The 19,954-nt window shown below is 36.7% G+C and overlaps 1 protein-coding gene across 1 annotated transcript in view; it reads left to right on the forward strand.

Moving 5' to 3' along the window:
* Positions 1 to 19,954, forward strand: part of PEX7 (peroxisomal biogenesis factor 7) — an 80,752-nt gene that overhangs the window by 57,394 nt on the left and 3,404 nt on the right. The window contains exon 9 of the mRNA XM_036248553.1: positions 1,061 to 1,160. Within this exon, the coding sequence (XP_036104446.1) occupies positions 1,061 to 1,160 (100 nt within the window). The remainder of the gene's footprint in view (positions 1 to 1,060; positions 1,161 to 19,954) is intronic.

The raw sequence follows: 19,954 nt of genomic DNA on the forward strand, positions 1-19,954 counted from the left end.
AAATGAACTATTGATTCATTGTCTCTCTGGTACCACACAGTAGATTATCCATAGCAACAATCCTCTTCAGACTTAATAAGACCAACTCTGTATTATTTATTAGGAAAATAATACCACCAGGTTAAACAACCAACTGTTGGTTTTGTGTATTTACTCTCTTTCAAAGAGATCTGCTGAACCTCCAGTGTGTTCCGTGTTGTGCATCATTAGTGAGGCTGAATTGGAGTATAACTCTATGATTCTGAATGTATCATTTTTATGATGGGTTTAGAATAAGAAAGATGATGAGCAAATAAAGCTATACAAATAAAGCACTATTTTGTGTGTTGCAAATCGGGCCAAATTCTTCTCTGAACAGTAGAAATCAGATATATTATGGTAAATATTACCACTCCCTGTCTATAGAGGATAAATAGTATACTTCATATTGGCCCAGGAAAACACATTTCAGTTTTTCTTGACTCTAGAAATTACATTGACATGGAATCTATAAGAAAGGCTGTGCCTCAAAAAAAAAAAAAAAAAGATTCAGAATTACGGAGCTATTTTTATAAGAGAGCAGATTCTTTTTTAAAAATTTGAATTGCTGTTGAAATGTAAATTAAACCTAAGATCTTTTCATGTCAGTCATTGAGAAATGGAGTAGTATTTAAAATCGCGAAATGTTAGAGAACATGTCTTCCAATGTTTTTTTTACAGCAACAAATGCTTTCAGAAATTGCTACAAAAGCCTGGTCTCTCATCTCAATTGTCCTTGTGCAATATATAAAAAAAAATAAATTAAAACTTGTTAAGTTTCACCCTACAAGGTATACTAATTGGAATATAATAATTATTTACAAGGTTAGATTGCTTAGTAATTCCATTTTTTATATAATAGAGTACAGTGTATTTTGTTTTTATTCAGTTTTTAATGTAGACCAGTAATGGAGCTCTGCATTTATGACTTGGTTGAACCTATTCTGATAAAATCTTTGCTATGTTAAATATCTATCTTTTTCTTAGGTAAATTTTTTGGTAGTTTTACCACTTAAATTACTTTTTTTGTTTATATTTACAGATTCTGGAACTTTTCAAAGCCTGACCCTCTCCTTGAAACAGTGGACCATCATACAGAGTTTACCTGTGGTTTAGATCTAAGTCTTCAGAGCCCTACTCAGGTAATGGCTGCAATCTACTGAGGTTTTTTTCTTCCCATGCAGTTCACAAATAGCTGTGTGTGTGACATGCGTTGCTTTCAAAATTATTGCCTTTAGGGAAGAGCAAAGTACATTTACTTAACCATCCTGATCTCTTTTGTGTAAAACTGGAGCGTTTGAAATACTAGGAAAGGAGAGGTATCAGAAACGTGACATATCTCTCTCTTCTTCGGACTTTTCTGAGAGGAAAGAGAACCTTCCCCAAAAGCATTGAAGTCTTGGAGTAGACCTCTCTCAGTGGAAAGGGTGATGAGAAGAATGGAATGGGGAAGGATGTCTCCAGAGGTTGATGGAGTCGAGAGTGTGTGGTCCTCAGTTCAGCTGTCCCACAGGCATTTGAGATGATGGGCAAGTCTCTCCCCCTTCAGGACTGTCACCCTCATCTCCCATGATGAAAGAGAAGCTTCTGATGGGGGACAAAATAAAGTGCAATGGCTACTGTTTTAATTAATAAACTTTATATTTCCCACTTTTTGTTCTGTTGAAGACTTGAGAGTTTAAATATTTAGGTTTTTGTTTTTTTTAAGCTCTTTCAGTTTTGGAAACTCAGGTAAAAACAATAGAATATGTTGAATGATAGGGCACTTTGTAACTGTGTGAAAACACTAACATATCAATGAAACAATATAATATGTGGCAATTTTAGAGTACGGCTAAGAAATTATGCTTTTATGACAAATTTTAGAAATTAGACAAACAAATTCCATTTCTCATGACTGTGTTCTTAAACCTAAATGAACACATAATTTTTTTTTTTTTTTTTTATCCTCACCCGAGGACATTTTTCCATTTTTTTGTTCAGATAGAGCGGGAGGGAGAGAGAGGAAGAAAGAGAGAGAAACGTCGATGTGTAAGGGACACATCGAGTGGCTGCCACCCGCACGACCAACCAGGGCCGGGGACAAACTGCAACCGAGGTACGTGCCCTTAGCGGGAACCGAACCCGGGTCTCTCTGTACCGCAGGCCGAGGCTCCAACCGCTGAGCCCAACCGGCCAGGGCTGAACACATAATTTTTATTTTTGTTTTTATGTTAGGAATTTGAGATATAATTCTGCATTCAAAATATTCTCATTGGACATTAGAATAGTCTCATTAATACTAAGATAATTGTTGAAAAATGACTTAATAGCAACTAAGAGCAGAAGTGAGAGTGGTGGATGAAATGGCATTGTCTTTAATGTAAATACAATGTGCTTCAAATGAACTAGGCTTTTTCTGAGAAATGAATCTATTATAGATGATTTTTAATAAAATATTCATATGTGTTTGCTCTCCTAGTTAAGAAAAAACCTGTACCTATTGAAACATGGCAATACCAAACAAAGAACCCTAAATCAGTATTTTTTCTCTCACGTGTTTCTGTAACCACGAGTCCCAGCCTGGGGCCTGAGGCGCGGCGCATGGGCCTCCACTTCCTCGGCCTGGCAGTTCCTCACCCAGAAGAGCCAAGTGTTTTCTTAATCTTCCACACACAGACCACCTTATTAAAAGCAACTTTGTTTTCAGGGGATTTACTAATTAGATTTTATGCATCTTTAAATAATAAGAGAGTTTATTACAAGGTCATATATTTTATGTGTAGTCTGGTGACTGCCGCTCATCTCTTCCAGTTGAGCAACTAGATTCCATTTGTATTAAGGAAATAGTTGCTATTGAGAACAAATAGGAGTGGAGAAGCAGGGTCTTCAAACTCTCAATAAGCAACAGGTTCACTGGCATAATGTACAGTTCAGCCATGCGAGAAGTCTCCACTGAGACTTCATAGTGGGACAGAAACTTGGGATTAGGAGGGACCTTGGAGATGAGACCATGAACTCACTCTCATTCATTTATTCTTTCCACAGATATTTTTATGTGCCGCACCTTGTGCTAGGCACTGGGGATTCAGTGGGGAATGAGAATAAACACGGGTCCTGCCTTCGTAAAGCATTTAGTTCACTGTTACATCAAATACGCTCATGAATGAATGTAAATGACAGTCATGACAAATCTATGAAGGAGAATTATGTTTTTCCTCAAGAGTTTATAATCAGGGTGGATATTTGACCTATTTAAGAAATTTAGAAGGAAGTGAGGATCATCAGAGATCTGATTAGTAGGCATTAACCATATGAAGAGACAGAAAGAAGACAGATCATAAACAGGCAGAAATAATAGTATGTCATAGACCCTGTGATGGGAGGGAGCATGGCTAGTACTTGAAAATGAAAGAAATTATTTCTTCCTTATTTATGATATATTCAACATTAGAATTTAAGGAAAGGTATTTGTTGATCTGTCATATTTTTTAAAATGGAATGTTGAGATGATAGTGTTAGTCAGTTTTCTATATATAATTTTTTGCTATGTGTTATAGGTCATACACATGAAATTTTGAAGAATTTCTATTTAATGCATCTTTTACAATGAATGTATTTTTAATCTTTTCAAAGTATTAGTTACTATTTCTATTAATACTCATTTGACATTCATTGATTCATTCATTCTGTCATTTTTTTTAGTATCACAGCTGTGTGGGACAAGAAGTTACAGTATAGTGTGATAAATGCTAAAACAGGGAAGTGAATGATGCTTTGGGGAAATATGTGCTCATTTATATGTGATATGCATCATAGTATTATAAATATTTATCAGGTGCCTACTAAGTACTGGGCATTGTTTTAAGTACAAAGGAGAAAGCAGCAAACAAAACAGACTGTATTCCTGATCTCATGGAGCTTATATATTGTGGGGGAAATAAAATAATAAACAAGTAAACAAACAAGATGGCTTCATAGAGTATTAAATACTATTCAGAATTGGAGCAATTTTATAGAGAAGATGCGGGAGGGTGTGCTTTTGCTTCAATGATCTGGGGAAGGCTCTCTGAGAAAGTGAAATTTGAATTGAAAATCTGAATAAAGATATGGAGCCAACCATTGAAAAATCTAAGGGAAGAATATTTTTCACAGAGGGAAAAACAAATGTCAAGTTTTTGAGATGGTAATGGGTTTGGTATGATTAAATGACAGAAATAAGGTCAGTGTGGCTGGAGTCTATGTGAATGAGGGGAAGAGTGATAGGAATTAGGTAGTTGGCTCAGTTGGTTGGAGCATTGTCTCATACACCAAATAAAGTATTACTGGTTCGTCTCCCCATCAGGGCACAGATCTAGATTGTAGGATCAATCCCCAGTCGAGGTGTGAAGAGGAGGCAACTGATTGATGTTTCTCACGTCAGTGTTTTTTCATTCTCTCCCTTCCTCTCTTTCTAAAATCAATGAAAACATAGCCTTGAGTGAAGATTAAAAAAAAGAAAAATTACCCTGGCCGATTTGGCTCAGCGGTTAAAGCGTTGGTCTGTATCTCAGTTGCAGTTTGTCCCTGGCCCTGGATGGGTTGTGCAGGTGGCAGCCACTCGATGTGTACCTTTCATGTCAATGTTTCTCTCTCGCTTTCTCTCTCTCCCACTCTATCTGAACAAAAAAAAAGGAAAAATGTCCTCGGGTGAGGATTTAAAAAAAAAAGTGTAGGGCCTTATAGACCATACTGTGTTTGACTTTCTTGTAATTGTATTATAAAGCTATTGGAGATTTAAAAGCAGAAGAATGATAGAAATTGATTTTTTTATTGTGGTATAATTGACATATGAGTTTCAGGTATACAAGATAATGATTCAGTATTTGCATATATTGTAAAATGATTACCACAGTAAGTCTAGTTAACATCTGTCACTACACATAGCTATAAAAAGAAGTTTTTTCCTTGTGAGGACTTTTAAGATCATTATCAACTTATCAATAAGCAATACAATATTATTAACTATAGTCACCATGCTATATATTATATTCCCATGACTTATTTATTTTGTTAACTAGAAGTTTCTGCTTTTTGACCCCCTTCACCCATTTTGGTCACCCCCAACTCACACGTCTGAGAACCACTAATTTGTTTTCTGTATCTATGAGCTTGTTTTTGTTGGTTTGTTTTGTTTTAGATTCCACATGTAAGTGAAATCATTTAGTATTTGTCTCATTCTCTGACTTATTTCACTTAGTATAATTCCCTCAAGGTTCATCAGTGTTATGACAAATGGCAAGATTTCATTCTTTTTTTATGGCTGAATAATATTTCATTATACATATTTCACATTTTCTTTATACATCTATTAATGGACACAGGTTGTTTCTATATCTTGGCTATTGTAAATAATGCTGCAGTGAGCATGAGGATAGACCTATGTTTTCAAATTATTCGTGGTTTTGATTTCTTCAAATAAGTACCCAGAAGAGGAATTGCTAGATCATATGGTAGTTCTGTTTTAAATTTTTTTGGAGAACCTCCATATTGTTTTCCATAGTGGCTGTACCAATTTGTTTTTTTTTTTTTTTATCCTCACCCGAGGATATTTTTCCATTTTTTGTACAGATAGAGTGGGAGGGAGAGAGAGGAAGGGAGAGAGAGAGAGAAACATCGATGTGAAGGGACACATCGAGTGGCTGCCACCCGCATGACCAACCAGGGCCGGGGACAAACTTCAACCGAAGTACGTGCCCTTAGCGGGAACCGAACCCGGGTCTCTCCAGACCGCAGGCCGACGCTCTAACCGCTGAGCCAAACTGGCCAGGGCTGTACCAATTTGTATTCTCACCAACAGTGTACAAGGGTTCCCTTTTCTCCGCATCCTTGCCAGCGCTTATTATTTTTGGTGTTTTTTATTTTTTATAATAGTCATTCTAACAGGTGTGAGGTGATATCTTACTGTGATTTTGATTTGCATTTCTCTGATGATTAGTGATGTTGACCATCTTTTCATGTACCTGTTGGCCATCTATATGTATTCTTTGGAAAAATGACTTCAAATCTTCTACCTGTTTTTAATCAGATTGTTTTTTTTCTATTGAGTTGTACAAATTCTGTATAGATTTTGGATCTATAATTTGCAAATATTTCTCCCATTCATTATTAATAATATAAAAAACCCACAGCCCACATCATACTCAATGGTGAAAGACTAAAAGTTTTTTCTCTGAGATCAGGAATAAGACAAGGATGTTTACTTTCACCACTTCTATTCAACATAGTATTGAAAGTATTAGCCAGAGCAATTAGTCAAGAAAAAGAAATAAAAGGTATTTTGGAAAGGAAAAAGTAAAATTACTCCTTTTCTCAGATGACATAATCATATATGTGGAAACCCTTAAATTCAACCATTTCAACAATTTTAGTAAATGTAAATATTCTACAACATCTAAATTAAAAGACATTAAAAGTGATAAATATATGAAACTTTGAGAAACTCACTAAGTCAAGATTTTGTGATCTATTGGACTGGGGATTTGAAGAAGAGCTTTTCTAACTCTAAATCCTAGGATTCAGTTACTTTGTGTATAATATTTTCACTGATAAGTTTGTGCTATGCTTCTCCCTATAAATCTATATTTAAAAGTTTATTTTTTTCTCCATTGTATTTACATTCTGTTTTGGACTTTAAAGTTTCCTTTCTAACTAAGATGGTGATTTCAACCAATATTTTTTTCACACACCTAACTAACACTTTTTTTTTTTTCAAAAATTTTTTTTTTATCCTCACCCGAGGACACTTTTTTTTAACATTTTTATCTTCAGATAGAGCAGGAGGGAGAGAGGGAGGAAGAGAGAAAGAAAAACATCGATGTGAGAAACACTTCGAGTGGCTGCCACCCACACAACCCAACCGGGGTTGGGGACAAACTGCAACTGAGGTATGTGCCCTTAGCAGGAACCAAACCCAGGACTCTGGTTCGTGGGCTGACGCTCTAACCACTGAACCAAACCGGCCAGGGCCTAACTAACACATTTTAACACAAACATTGGTATCGTTTATATTAATCATTTATGTTTTTACCAAGAAACATAAACCTCCTTTCTAGAGGAGATAAGAATCAAGTTATTGATGTATTTTCCTACTTTTAGTTTATTATCTATTACTAAACTAAAGTCAGTAGCATAAACAGCAATTTCCTTTACCCACAATTCTGTGAGTCAGTAATTTGGGCTGGCCGAAGTGGGTCTTCTCTTGTTCTCACCTGGTCATTCATGTGATTCCAGTCATCTGGTGGCTTAACTCAGGCTTGGTGGTTTAAAATGGCCTCACTTGCTTGTCTAGGGTATATTGCTGGTTGTCTTCTGAGCCCTGTGTCTCCAGATGAGCCCAGGCTTCTTCACTAAGTTGTAGATTTCCAAGAGGGTGAGAGTAAAAGCTGCAAGGTATCTTAATGCTAAACTTAGAAGTCACACAACGTGTTCCCTTCTGTTGCAAAAGCTTGTCACAGGGCCAGTCAGATTCAAAGAGAAAGAGACTCCATGTCTTGATGGGAGTAGCCACAAATAATTTATAGCCATTTAAAATTTACCACATTAATTTTTTGTTGGTATACTTACTGGTTTAATTTATTTTTGACATATTTATTCTTTATTCTCACAGTATGTGGTCAAGTATAATGATTGCATGTTAATTTATTTCACCCTTTCTTCATAGTTTATTCCCCCAAAACATATCTTTCTCTCACCTTTTAGATAATAAGTACTTTTCGATCTGCTTTCAAAAATGTGTTGTCTCTTGTGGTGATCTCAACAGCTGTAGAACTTTGCTGATGTTACCGTAGGGCTTCTGTGTCTTAATATATTATCTGTCTTAAAAGGAGATTGATCTGAGTTCTAGTATTTATAATTCCTTTTTTTTAAAGCTTTTCCATTCTTAGAGATCTGAAAAGCAGATATCCAAAAGCAGTCTTATATTACAACTCCTTTCTTCTTGACAGAATGTAAGATCTTGTCTTTAAAGGTTTAAAACTTGACAAATAAGTGCCTAAGGTCATTCTTTAAGAATAATTGCTGAGAAATTCTTTATGCCCTGACTTGTTAACCAGGCTGAAGTTATCTTTCACTTCAATTTTTTTTTTCTTTGATTTTTTTCTCCCTCTGATCATGATTTGCACAGCCCTGACATTTTCCCTTTTCTATCTTATCCTTATTATTTCTAAATTGGGTACCCTTTTTCTTACTTTTTAGGGTCATGATTCTAGACCTATAATATAACCATTTGTATGTATAATTGGGATTTCCTGTATTTTTTTTTTAATCCTCGCCCAAGGATATTTTTCCATTGAATTTTTTTTTAAAGTAGATTTTTTTTTTAAGTTGGGGGGGGGAGAGAGAAACTTCAATGTGTGAGAGACACATCGACTGGTTGCCTCCTGCATGACCTGACTGTGGATGGGGATTGAACCTGCAACTAAGGTACATGCCCTTGACCAGGAATCTAACCTGAGACTCTGGTGCTCGGGCCAACACTCTCACCACTGAGCCAAATCATCCAGGGCGGGATTTGCTGTATTATCAAGTCTGCTCTTCAAATGCTCATTGACATTCAGTCTGGTATTTATAAGCTGGGTATAGGTTTACATATAATTACACATTCCCTTTGGGAGATAGTTATTTCTCTTTTAAAGTAGAAATTATTAGTTCATTCCAAAATATCTCTCTATGTTTAATAAAATTTACTTCTTTTCCCATGGTAAAATTGGGAAATTACATATAACAGAAGGAAAAAAAGATTACCACTCCCTAAAGAATCTCTGTTATACCATATTAATGCTTATTTTCAGTCCTTTTTAAAGAAACATTTTAATTAAAGAGTAACACTCATATTGTTTTTTTAGATATTCAGTTAATTCTTTCCTTTGTTTTCAAAACTCATTTGATGCCACTATCTTATCTCCCAACTAGTATATTGGAAAATGCACAGATTTTAAGTTTGCAGCTCAATAGTTACCAAGAAGTGACCATGCCCGTGTACCCATCACTTGGGTTAAGGTACAGAACACTGCCAGGAGTCCTCTCATGCTTCCTCCCAAATCTTACCCTCTCCCTCTCCCCAGAGCTGACTATTCCACAAGTGTGCGTATTTTTCGTAGTTGTAGTTACATTACACGTAAGAATTTTTCTTCTGTGACTCCCCAAAACACTTGGTGAGCATAATCTTTGATGAATGAATATCCTAGTCTCTTCATGCTAGGAACATGTAGGTCTCTGTATAGTACCCTTAAAATAGGGTAGAAGAAATTTTGTATATTTTTGTTTGGTTTGGTGGAAGATGCTTAGATTTGATTCTGATTTAAACAAGTTCTTTAGATGTGTTTTTAAAAGTATCTTTGGTTTTGTTGATGTTTTAGTAAAAAATATTCATTGTTTAAAATTCAACTTATATTTTGATTCAAATCCCTATTCTCACAATCTTAGCAGGTTTAGAGGTTGACAATGGTTAAAATATTTTAAATTTCTTAGTATAAGGCTGGAAAACGAGGTTTTAGAAGAGGACTAGCATTATTGGCGGTTAGGATACCTGTGTCCTGTGCACTTGTTATCTGAGATGGTGTTTTCTTTGTGTGTCTCACAGACCAGGCTCAGCATTGGAAAGAACATGTGCCAGAGTATCTGCTGTCCTCAGGCAGCAGTTCCTGCTGTTTCCTCTCTGAGGCTTTCATAATTGTATCATGTTTAGCTTGACCTTATGTAACAAACAAGTGCTTGTTTTCTCCAGCCATGCAACATTCCCCAGATCCAGCTCTGTTGGCTCTTGGTGTGCTCTTAAGATAGGTGTGTCTAACCTGTGTCTACTGCCCTCTGCACTCCATTGACAGCCCTTGTATGAGAGCTCCAGAATCATTAACGCTGAGCTACCAGTGCCACTGCCTCTGAGCTCCCATTCCTGAATCACGCACTCTCTTGCTGATTTCCCTTGCTCTAGACCTGGAGCATTGCTTCTAAAAATCAAGCGAAAATGTTGACTTGGCACACTATGAACTACGTTTCAAAAACACCGCATTTGGGCTCTTGATCCTACTCAACTTACCTTTAAAATCTTTTTTATTTTCTAGTCCATTCTCCACATTATCGTTTCTCAAACTTCATCTACAGGATTATTAACACTCGACATGTGACCTTACCTTCCACTTTACTGTAAAAATAGCCAAGAAGGAATATCTTCTTCCATCTCTATTCCCTCAAAATATTTATGTTCTATCTCTGTTTTTTCCCCCTTTCCAGTGGGTTACTAATTTTCTCACTGACTTCCTCATCCAGCTCTTTGTTTCCGCAATTATCCACTGTTTTTTTAAGATCTTCAGTTAATTCTTTCCTTTGTTTTCAAAGTTCATTTGATGCCACTATCTTATCTCCCAACTAGTATATTCTGTTTCTCTTCTATTATTAGACATCTAGAACTTCCCCTTGAAGTTCTGCTGTCTTATATTATTAGGTACCATGACTTCCCCTTGAAACTATCATTTAATTACATGCTTGTGATGCTTGATGCATTTACCAAATTGCCTTTACTGTATGATCTGAATAGATGTCTTATTTTTCTTCCAGTATTTCTAACCTGGTCAGCTGATTGTATGCTGAAGCCTAATCAGAGACCAGGGAAGTCATCCTAGTTTTCTTGTCTTTCTGCACCCCTAAATTCACTGGACATTAAATTTATGAATTCTTTCTTACTAGTACCTCTGAAATCTGGACCATGTCCTTCTAGCTCCAGGGCCTTAGATAAACATTTATTTAGTACCTCTGCCCCATGGATTACTGTAGTAATCTCCTGACTGATCTCTAAGCTCTTTTCATCATGCCATTGATTTTCAACACTGCTTCAGGGGAGAGCTTTTCATAACGCAGATCTGATTTTGTTAGGCATTGATCTGAAATCTATCGATGGCCCCATTAAAGACATCAGGAACAAGATGAGAATTACTGCCATCACCACTGTTAATCAATATAGTTCTCAAAATTGTAGCCAATTAATAATAAAAGACAACAAAATAGAATATATTTTTAATGTAGGAAAATTGATGATTATTTGCACTTACATGATTGTAAAGTATTCTAATCTAAGAACATCAACTTTAAACCTATTATAAATAAAAAGTTTAATAAGGTTAGTGAAAATAAATATATAAAAATGAATACTGTGTAGATACTAGAACTCAGACAATAAAATGGGGAAAAAATTAACTTTACCTTGCAACAATAACTCTGTGTGTGTGTGTGTGTGTGTGTGTGTGTGTGTGTAGGTTACATAGAGGAATAAAAAAATTTTAATGTGCAGGTGCAGATAAAATTATATAATTTCACAAAGGGACCTTTAAAAAAGACTGGAATAATGAACAGCCATATCATATTCCTGCAATAGAATACATTTTTTTCCTTATTGCTACCATTTTTTAGATCTTTCTCAATATTACCATACAAATATTACAAACTCATGGTAAGCCACTCCTGTGAGACTCTTTACCTACTGTGACCATTAACGATACTAGTTACATAAAAGTTTTTTTTTTTTTTTTATCCTCACCCGAGGATATTTTTCCATTTTTTGTACAGATAGAGTGGGAGGGAGAGAGAGGAAGGAGAGAGAGAGAGAGAGAAACATCGACGTGAAGGGACACATCGAGTGGCTGCCACCCACACGACCAACCAGGGCCGGGGACAAACTGCAACGGAAGTACGTGCCCTTAGCGGGAACCGAACCCGGGTCTCTCCGGACCGCAGGCCGACACTCTAACTGCTGAGCCAAACTGGCCAGGGCCATAAAAGTTTTAATGTACAAATTGATACAATTAAATTGTCTTCATGTCATCTCAGAAATCTTAGAGGCAGTCTATTACTTTCAGGGTAGAGTCTGAACTTTTAATCTTGCTTTCAAGGTTCGATATAATCTGTATTAGTTTCTTATTATATTTCTTAGCATCCTATGGGATCCTTCTCTTACCTACCAATTATATTTTATAATTTGTCGTCTCCATGTTTTTGCCACCATTTTTCTCTCTCTCTCCCACTTCGGCATATACAAAGTATTTCTGCCTTTCAAAGTCCAGAATAAGTTCTCTTCCTTCACTCCTTTTTTGCTTCAGTAAATATTTGTATCAATTATGTGCCAGAAGATGCATAGTGGATTCATGCAAGCTACCTGATATCTATATCTCTATACCTCTATCTCTATCTCTATACCTATGTCTATATCTATATTTATAATATATATAATAAATAATATATAATAAATATTAACTGAATGAATGAGCAAAAGAATGAATGAGCCCTGGCCAGTTTGGCTCAGCGGTTGAGCATCGGCCTGAGGACCAGAGAGTCCTGGGTTCGGTTCCCGCTAGGGGCACGTACCACCAAAAAAGAAAAAAAAAAAAGAATGAAGGAAAACATTTTAATAGAATTAGCAAGTCTTCCCTTACTTTTGCCTAAACTCCATAATTTACACAATAAACCATGATCTCCATTGTTACTTCCTAGTGCAGGTTGCTTGAGTAAATAAAATATGTTCTTACTTCAGCCTGTAATATAATACAGTGCAGCATAATGACCAGGCTGCTTTTTCAAATTTTAGAGTTGAGAGTTGACTTTTAATGTTTTTGATGTGTTTTTTTCATTTTCTCTGCATCCTTCTGCCTATTTCTCTGGTTCATTTTTGCTAAAGAGGCCATATGTCATAGATGATTACAGTAGATTAAACAAGTTTCCCAAGGGCAAAAGCAGTTGTCCACAAAATTGAGAGAAAACATATAATGATAGAGAGGAAATGGGAAACTTACCAATAAAGTAAATCTCTTAATGAATCAGTAGGAATTCTTTCTTATGTTAACAGTCATATTAAATCATTTGAAGTAAATTACCTTATCAGAGGCATGAGTAAACATTTTAATAAAATGGAGAGAATTGATAAAATTAATGAATATAAAATTATTTTCTAAGTTATGCATCCATTTAAAATCTGTTGTTTTTATTATGTTTCCTTTTCCAAAATTTGTATTTTTAGGACTATTATTATTGAGGATGTTCTGTAACAAGTCTTACCTGCTCCACTAATGATAACTTTTTTTTTTTTTAACCCTTAACCGAGGACATTTTTTTTGCATTTATCTTCAGATAGAGCAGGAGGGAAAGAGGGACGAAGAGAGAGAAACATCGATGTGAGAGAGACACATTGAGTGGTCGCCACCCGCACGACCCCAACCAGGGCCGAGGACAAACTGCAACCGAGGTCCTTACCCTTAGCAGGAACCGAACCCAAGATTCTCTGGTCCACGGGCTGATGCTCTAACCGTGGAACCAAACTGTCCAGGGCATGATAACTTTTATTATAAATCACTTATTGACTTGATTTCTTTCTTTGATATCCTTGGGTCTACTGTAGAATCTAGTCTAGTACTTTGCACATAGGAAATGCTGATATATCTGTTTAATACAGTTGCCATCAGGCTTTTCATGGGTGAAAATATGATGTACCTGCTATAACTATTTAGAAATTAATAGATTATTTTGATGGATAATAAATATTTATTCATATTTTTCAAGAATGCATCATTATATACTTTAAAGAAATTGACATATTAGGACAGTAGCAAAAAAATCAGTGTGCTTATTACTAAAACTTATAATTATCTATTTTACTGTTAAAAGTGAAAATTAAATAACTAAAAATAGAACTTGTATGAATTTTTGCCCTATTAGTTTAGTTATTTTTCACTATCTTAGAAGATAACAGCTTTTATTTTTTTTATTTTTTTTTATCCTCACCTGAGGATATTTTTTGTTCAGGTAGAGTGGGAGGAAGAGAGAGGAAGAGAGAGAGAGACATCGACGTGAAGGGACACATCGAGTGGCTGCCACCCGCACGACCAACCAGGGCCGGGGACAAACTGCACCCAAGGTACATGCCCCTAGCGGGAACCGAACCCGGGTCTCTCCGGACCACTGGCTGATGCTCTAACCACTGAGCCAAACCGGCCAGGGCAGAAGATAGCAGCTTTTAAAAATATAATAAAGATTGATTATATCTTCAAGTTTTTAAGTAAGTAAAGAAATATAACATTTTGACAAATAATTTTTCCTATAATGTCGATAATTTTGATTCTGTGTTTTAATGAAAAGATTTGCATTTTGATCTCAGATTAAAGGAAATTCAAAGGGCATTGGGATGAAATGTACTACAGTGGTGGCTTGCAGGATAAGTAATAAACTTTCCACTGGAGGCTCCTACCCTGTGGTGTCCACATGCACACTCACTGCACGGAAGTGGGTCAAACACAATAGGTTTTGGCAGCCAGCCCTCAAGAAACCCTAGATGGGAGTCAGACAGGAGTCAGAAAAAAGCCTCTTCAAAAGATTAAGAATTTTATCAGAAGAGGTATAATGCAATTTAGTTGCCTTAAAGCCAGAACTTTTAGTTCTTCATTTATTCTTATTTATTCCATTACCTAGAACATTTTCCTTCTCTCCATCATGTCCCCACCCCAAAAACAATAACAACTAACACTGTCTGGCTATAGTTGAGGTAACACTGCTGAAAGCATGCACTTTCCTCACCTTTGGTTGTACAGTACATCTCCTGGACCCATAAATCCCCTATCAATGTCCATATCACTCTACATTGTAGGTGTGTGTTTACTTACCCATCTCTCTGCGGGACTCCAAATCTGTGGGGTCAGAGACCTGGACCATCTTGTTTATTGTAGTATCCTCAGCATGCTTCTGACACAGAGGAGGTGCTCAATAAATATTTTGTTGAATAAGTGAATAAATGTAAGTCTGTATGTATATATGAATCATGTTTTAGGTACCTTTGTGGTGAAAAGAAATATTAGACATACAGCTCCTGAGACATAAAAGAAAGCTCCCTGTAAAACTTCTCTAAATAATGTTCATGACACTGAAAAATCCCATATATCCCCTAATTCCCATGAAACTTGACTTTACCCAAACTTTTGACCTTATACTTAGGTGCTTTTTACCATGTATGAGGCTCTACTCAACTAAATCTTTAGAGGAGGGAAACCACATACATGGCTTCTTTAATTAATTCATCAAGCATGCACTAAAAGTTTACTATATACAAATCACAATGAGTACAGATTTGATCAAGATATATAGCCCTGGCCGGTTTGGCTCAGCGGTTAGAGCGTTGGCCTGTGGTCTGGAGAGACCGGGGTTCAGTTCCCACTAAGGGCAGGTACCTGGGTTGCAGTTTGTCCTTGGCCCTGGTTGGGTCGTGTGTGTGTGTGTGTGTGTGTGTGTGTGTGTGTGTGTGTGTGTGTGTGTGTGTGGCAGCCATTCGATGTGTCCCTTTCACCTCGATGTTTCTCTCTCTCTCCCCCTCCCACTCTATCTGAACAAAAGAAAAAAGAAAAATGTCCTCGAGTGAGGATAAAAAAAAAAAGATATATAAAAAAAAGTCCTATTCAGGTTTAGTTGTGTAACAGTATTTGCATTCATATGTGAATGTTGTTAGAAACTGTATTCAGCATGCTTTCATTTTATCCTTTGTTTTCATACAGCGTGTAGAGCCTAGTTTATTGTGCAAATGTTGCATTATGCTCAGCTCTGATGCCTGAAAGCTTTTGTTCCTTTTAGAACAGATTTTTTTTTAAAAAAAGATCTGTATTTACTTTATTTGGCCCAGCGGGTTAATCCATAGGTCACTTCAGTCCATTTAGAACTGAACAAGGCTCAAATCTCAAATAAAATAAATAAAATACAAATACAGTTATTAACCATAACTTAAATGACTAATAAGAATTTCTTGTGTTTAAGTAGAAGTTTGGATGTTGGCACAGGTAGTATAGGATCGGGAAGCTGCATAAACTTTTGGTTTAGAAATGTTTCAGGTAGGGCTAATTTTTGTTTTTTTAATATAGTTCAGTCATGTTTCTTCTTCTTTCTTAGTCCTCCTCCCAATTTGCTCTTTTCCTACTACATTTCAACCTACCAGATTTGAAACTTAAGATTTTTACATAAAAGTGTGAAAATATGGCACAAGGCGTTTTTCATTATATTAGTGGCAAATTAATCTATTCTTTCTCGTTAACAAAGGAAGAGAATTATTCCTTAGGAGTATTTGAATCCTGCTAAATTTTGGATTTCTTGTTAGTCAACAGCAGTGTTCCTGCACATAAAGTACTCCCAGAGAGCTCCAGGTTAGCGCACCGGGAGAAAGCCCAGTTAAGAAAATTGATAAACATCAGAGGTTCTCAGTTCTGGCTGCATATTGGCATGTACCCTGGTGATTATAATGCTTAGCTGGAGAAAGCCCTGGCTTAACTTTTTGGGGTCAGGAGTTGAGAATCTGAAGGAAATGATTGATTTTCTCTCCCCTCCTCCAACGATATTTTATATACACAAAATGTTGCACTTATGGGCTTTCTGAAGCCTGCCTGTGGACCTTGGTTTAAAGACCTCAGCTTGTGATGTCAGTAAAGCTAATCCTGGGACTCCACTTTGAGAACCAATGCTGTGAGGATGGGGACCAATCTGTGCCTTAAGAAGCCCTTAAGGTGATTCTAGTGCATCGGAAAGCTTGGGAACCACTGCCCCATAGACATGCCACCAGCACACTACAGTTTAATACTATGCTCTTGGTTTATTTGAGGGTTGAGCTGTTTATTAAAAAAATAGCCATCTGAAGAATGACTTCATATCTCTTGTAAAACCACTCTTTTGGCATTGAATGATTTTTTTTTTTTTTTTTTTTTTTTTGGTACGTGCCCCTAGCAGGAACTGAACCTGGGACTCTTTGGTCTGCAGGCCGACGCTCTAACTGCTGAGCCAAACCGCCCAGGGCTGAATGATTTTTATAATGGAGGAATATTATATATTTCTTTCACAGTCAAGTGCTAGGAAAAACTTTATCTCCCCTGATGAAGTGGTAAATTATATTTGCATATCTTATATTACTGTTTGCCTCTTTTACCTTTGCTACCTGGAGGTGTGGAGCTCAATTTCATGTCTAATTTTAGCCATTATTCTTAGTCTCTTTTTCCAGTATAATTATCTGCCCCTTCTCCACATTTTATGTTTGTTCTTTTAATGAAATGGCTTTTCTGTTACTGTGCTATCTCCTATGAGAAAGCAAGGGTTATTATGTTCCATAAAAATGATTGTTACCCTGTTGAGGCAAATAAGCCATATCTCTCTGTGTGTCCATCTAAAAGGACAATTTTCAAAATGGCAATCATGACTCATATAAATATAGCATGAACATGTGTCAAAGATTTTATGTAACTCGTGAAAGATTTTACAATTCGCTCAAAGGAACCAAAGAACAGACATGTATAGGTAGTCACTGAATGCTGAAATGAATTTATCAATAGGTACAAAACTGGTCAGTATCTACAGGGCAATAAAATGTTTGGAATCATCTCTTGGGGAGCAAGGGAGGCATCAACTGCATCTTCATAGGACATTCATTTGCAACTTTAATGGATGAGAATTATTTGATTACTATCGGTTTTCTATAGCTTTCAGAGTTGTAAAATAATCCAGTCAAAGGCAGTGAAAGGCATAGACCCCTATAGAATCAGGTAACCCAGTGGGGCCCTACGACAATGCCAGCATTCCCCTGAAAGAACACCTCGCAATCCTTTTTGCTGATTGCAATCTTTTACAGTTTTTCCTGACAGCAAGGTAATGCGCAAAGAAGTAAGTCCTCATGTAGGAGACTGAAACTGAGAAAGAGGATCTTCGGTAGATGAGAAAGGAGATATCCTATTATCGCTATCCTGAGTCGGGCCTTGAAGGAGTCTTCATGGCCAGGAGTGCATTCCTGGGGACGGGAGGGAAAGATGACTTTCGTCTTGAAGAAGCAGGATGGGAGCTAAGCAAGATTCCTTTCTTTGTTTCACAAGCTAAAGAATAAGTGGATCTCGTCCTGTAAAGCAGATCATTTATTTTCATGTCATTCACTTTCCTTATTTATTTATTTTTATCTTTTTATTAACACTTAATTTTAGCAGAGTCCTTTTTAATGCCCTTCAGGCTGGTCTCAGATGTGTAAAAGGGGTCATGAAGAAAGAGCCTTAACTTGTGTTTACTCTCAGTCATAGAATGAAGTGGGAAGCAGTGTCCCAGAGGCCATTGGGGGGTTGATGGTAATTAATGAGAGCCCTCCTCCACCACCCTGGTGACCACGTGGTCATCTTATCTTACCAGATGGTCCCTACAGTGCTGGGTCCTCTTTGTTAGTTTAGTAAAGTGCTTTTATTCTTACCGTATTATTATTTTCATTGTAAGTTTTTAAAAACTTTTAGAATTTGATGGAGTTTAGTTAATTAGTTAATGGAAAAATATTGTTTACATTCATTTGAAGCACTCTAGCCACAGTTCTGTATCATTGCAGTTTTAGGTCTTTCTTGTATTACCAATTAATTTAAATGTAGATTTATGAACATTTACTGATTCAGTAGCCTTGATATTTGTTAGTTAGAAGTTCCGAGAAAATAGAAGCTGGATCGAAGAGTGCTAAATGAGGATTCAGAAACATAATTTTATGAATATTTTATATTAGAAAACTAAGTCTTTCTTCTCTGACTCTCTTCTCCATAATAGTTGATACTTAATATACAGAAAGGCCCAACACTTGAAAAAATATACATAAATGAAACAGGGGTAGATTAATATAATGATCTTTGTGGCCCATGGTATATAAACTTAAAACTTCGGGATATAGTCCTAACTGCAGGATTAGGCAAATAATGAATGTTAGCTTGCCTTTTACGAGGCCCTGTTTTTAGGAAACAGATTCAACTGATTTAGGTTCTGGTTCCAGCTCTGCTTCTCTAGTGTGAACATGAGAAAAAGTTAATCTCTGAGGTCTTCATCTATCAAATACATGCTGTGAGCTAATATTTATTGAGACATTGTTATATTATAGGAAGACATAGTCGTCCGTGTCCCCTAAGACTTGAGACACATGTGCCAGTAAGTAAGGACAGCTCAGTATTACAGGTACTATGAACAACTTCTTAGAGGAACGGACGCTTTAACCGATTCTTCAGACAAGAGGTGTCATCTCCAGGCAGAACAAGGACTAGAAGCAGAGGGCAGGGGAGGGAGAAGAGAGATTATTCAGGGGAGGGGTTCAGTAAAAGGACCAGAGCTCAGAAGCATGAACAAGATGCCTGGATCTGAGTGTGAGCCCAGTGCAATGAGACAAAGAAATAAGTAGCAACCAAATATTGAGGTTTCTGGTTTTTAATACTCACATTGACAGAAAGGAATGGGGCGGGGGGGAGTACAGGAGGGGCAAAGTGGTTAAAGGAGTCAAATACATGATAACGAAAGGAAACCAGACTTTGGGTGGTGAGCATACACTAGAGTATACAGATGTCGAAGTGTAATGTACACCTGAAATTTATATAATGTTATTAACTAATGTTACCTCAATACATTTCATTTTTTAAAAGTTTTGACTAAATGGGCTCTACTGTTCTATATAGCTTGGATTCTTATCTAAAATATTATTGGTGAACAATAATGGTTAATATGTTCTGATTAATTTAAGTGGTTCTTGAATTCATAGTGACAGCCAAATAATTAGACTGCAGGTTCCCTTGTATACCATTCGGCCTTTGTAACCATGTAAAGGTGGGATATAGAGTGCACATGCCTTTGGTCAAAATCACTCTCTTGCTACTTTGGCCTTCATGTTACTGCCTACCATTTTCTTCTTTCTTTTTTTTTTAATGAGGGAAAATTTCATATGCATAAAAGTAAACATAAGCCCTGGCCAGTTTGGCTCAGCGGTTAGAGCGTCGGCCTGTGGTCCTGAGAGACCCGGGTTCGGTTCCCGCTAAGGGCGCGTACTTCGGTTGCAGTTTGTCCCCGGCCCTGGTTGGTCGTGCAGGTGGCAGCCACTCGATGTGTCCCTTTCATGTCGATGTTTCTCTCTCTCTCT

The sequence above is a fragment of the Molossus molossus genome, unplaced genomic scaffold (assembly GCF_014108415.1).
Source record: "Molossus molossus isolate mMolMol1 unplaced genomic scaffold, mMolMol1.p scaffold_m16_p_8, whole genome shotgun sequence".
NCBI lineage: Eukaryota > Metazoa > Chordata > Mammalia > Chiroptera > Molossidae > Molossus > Molossus molossus.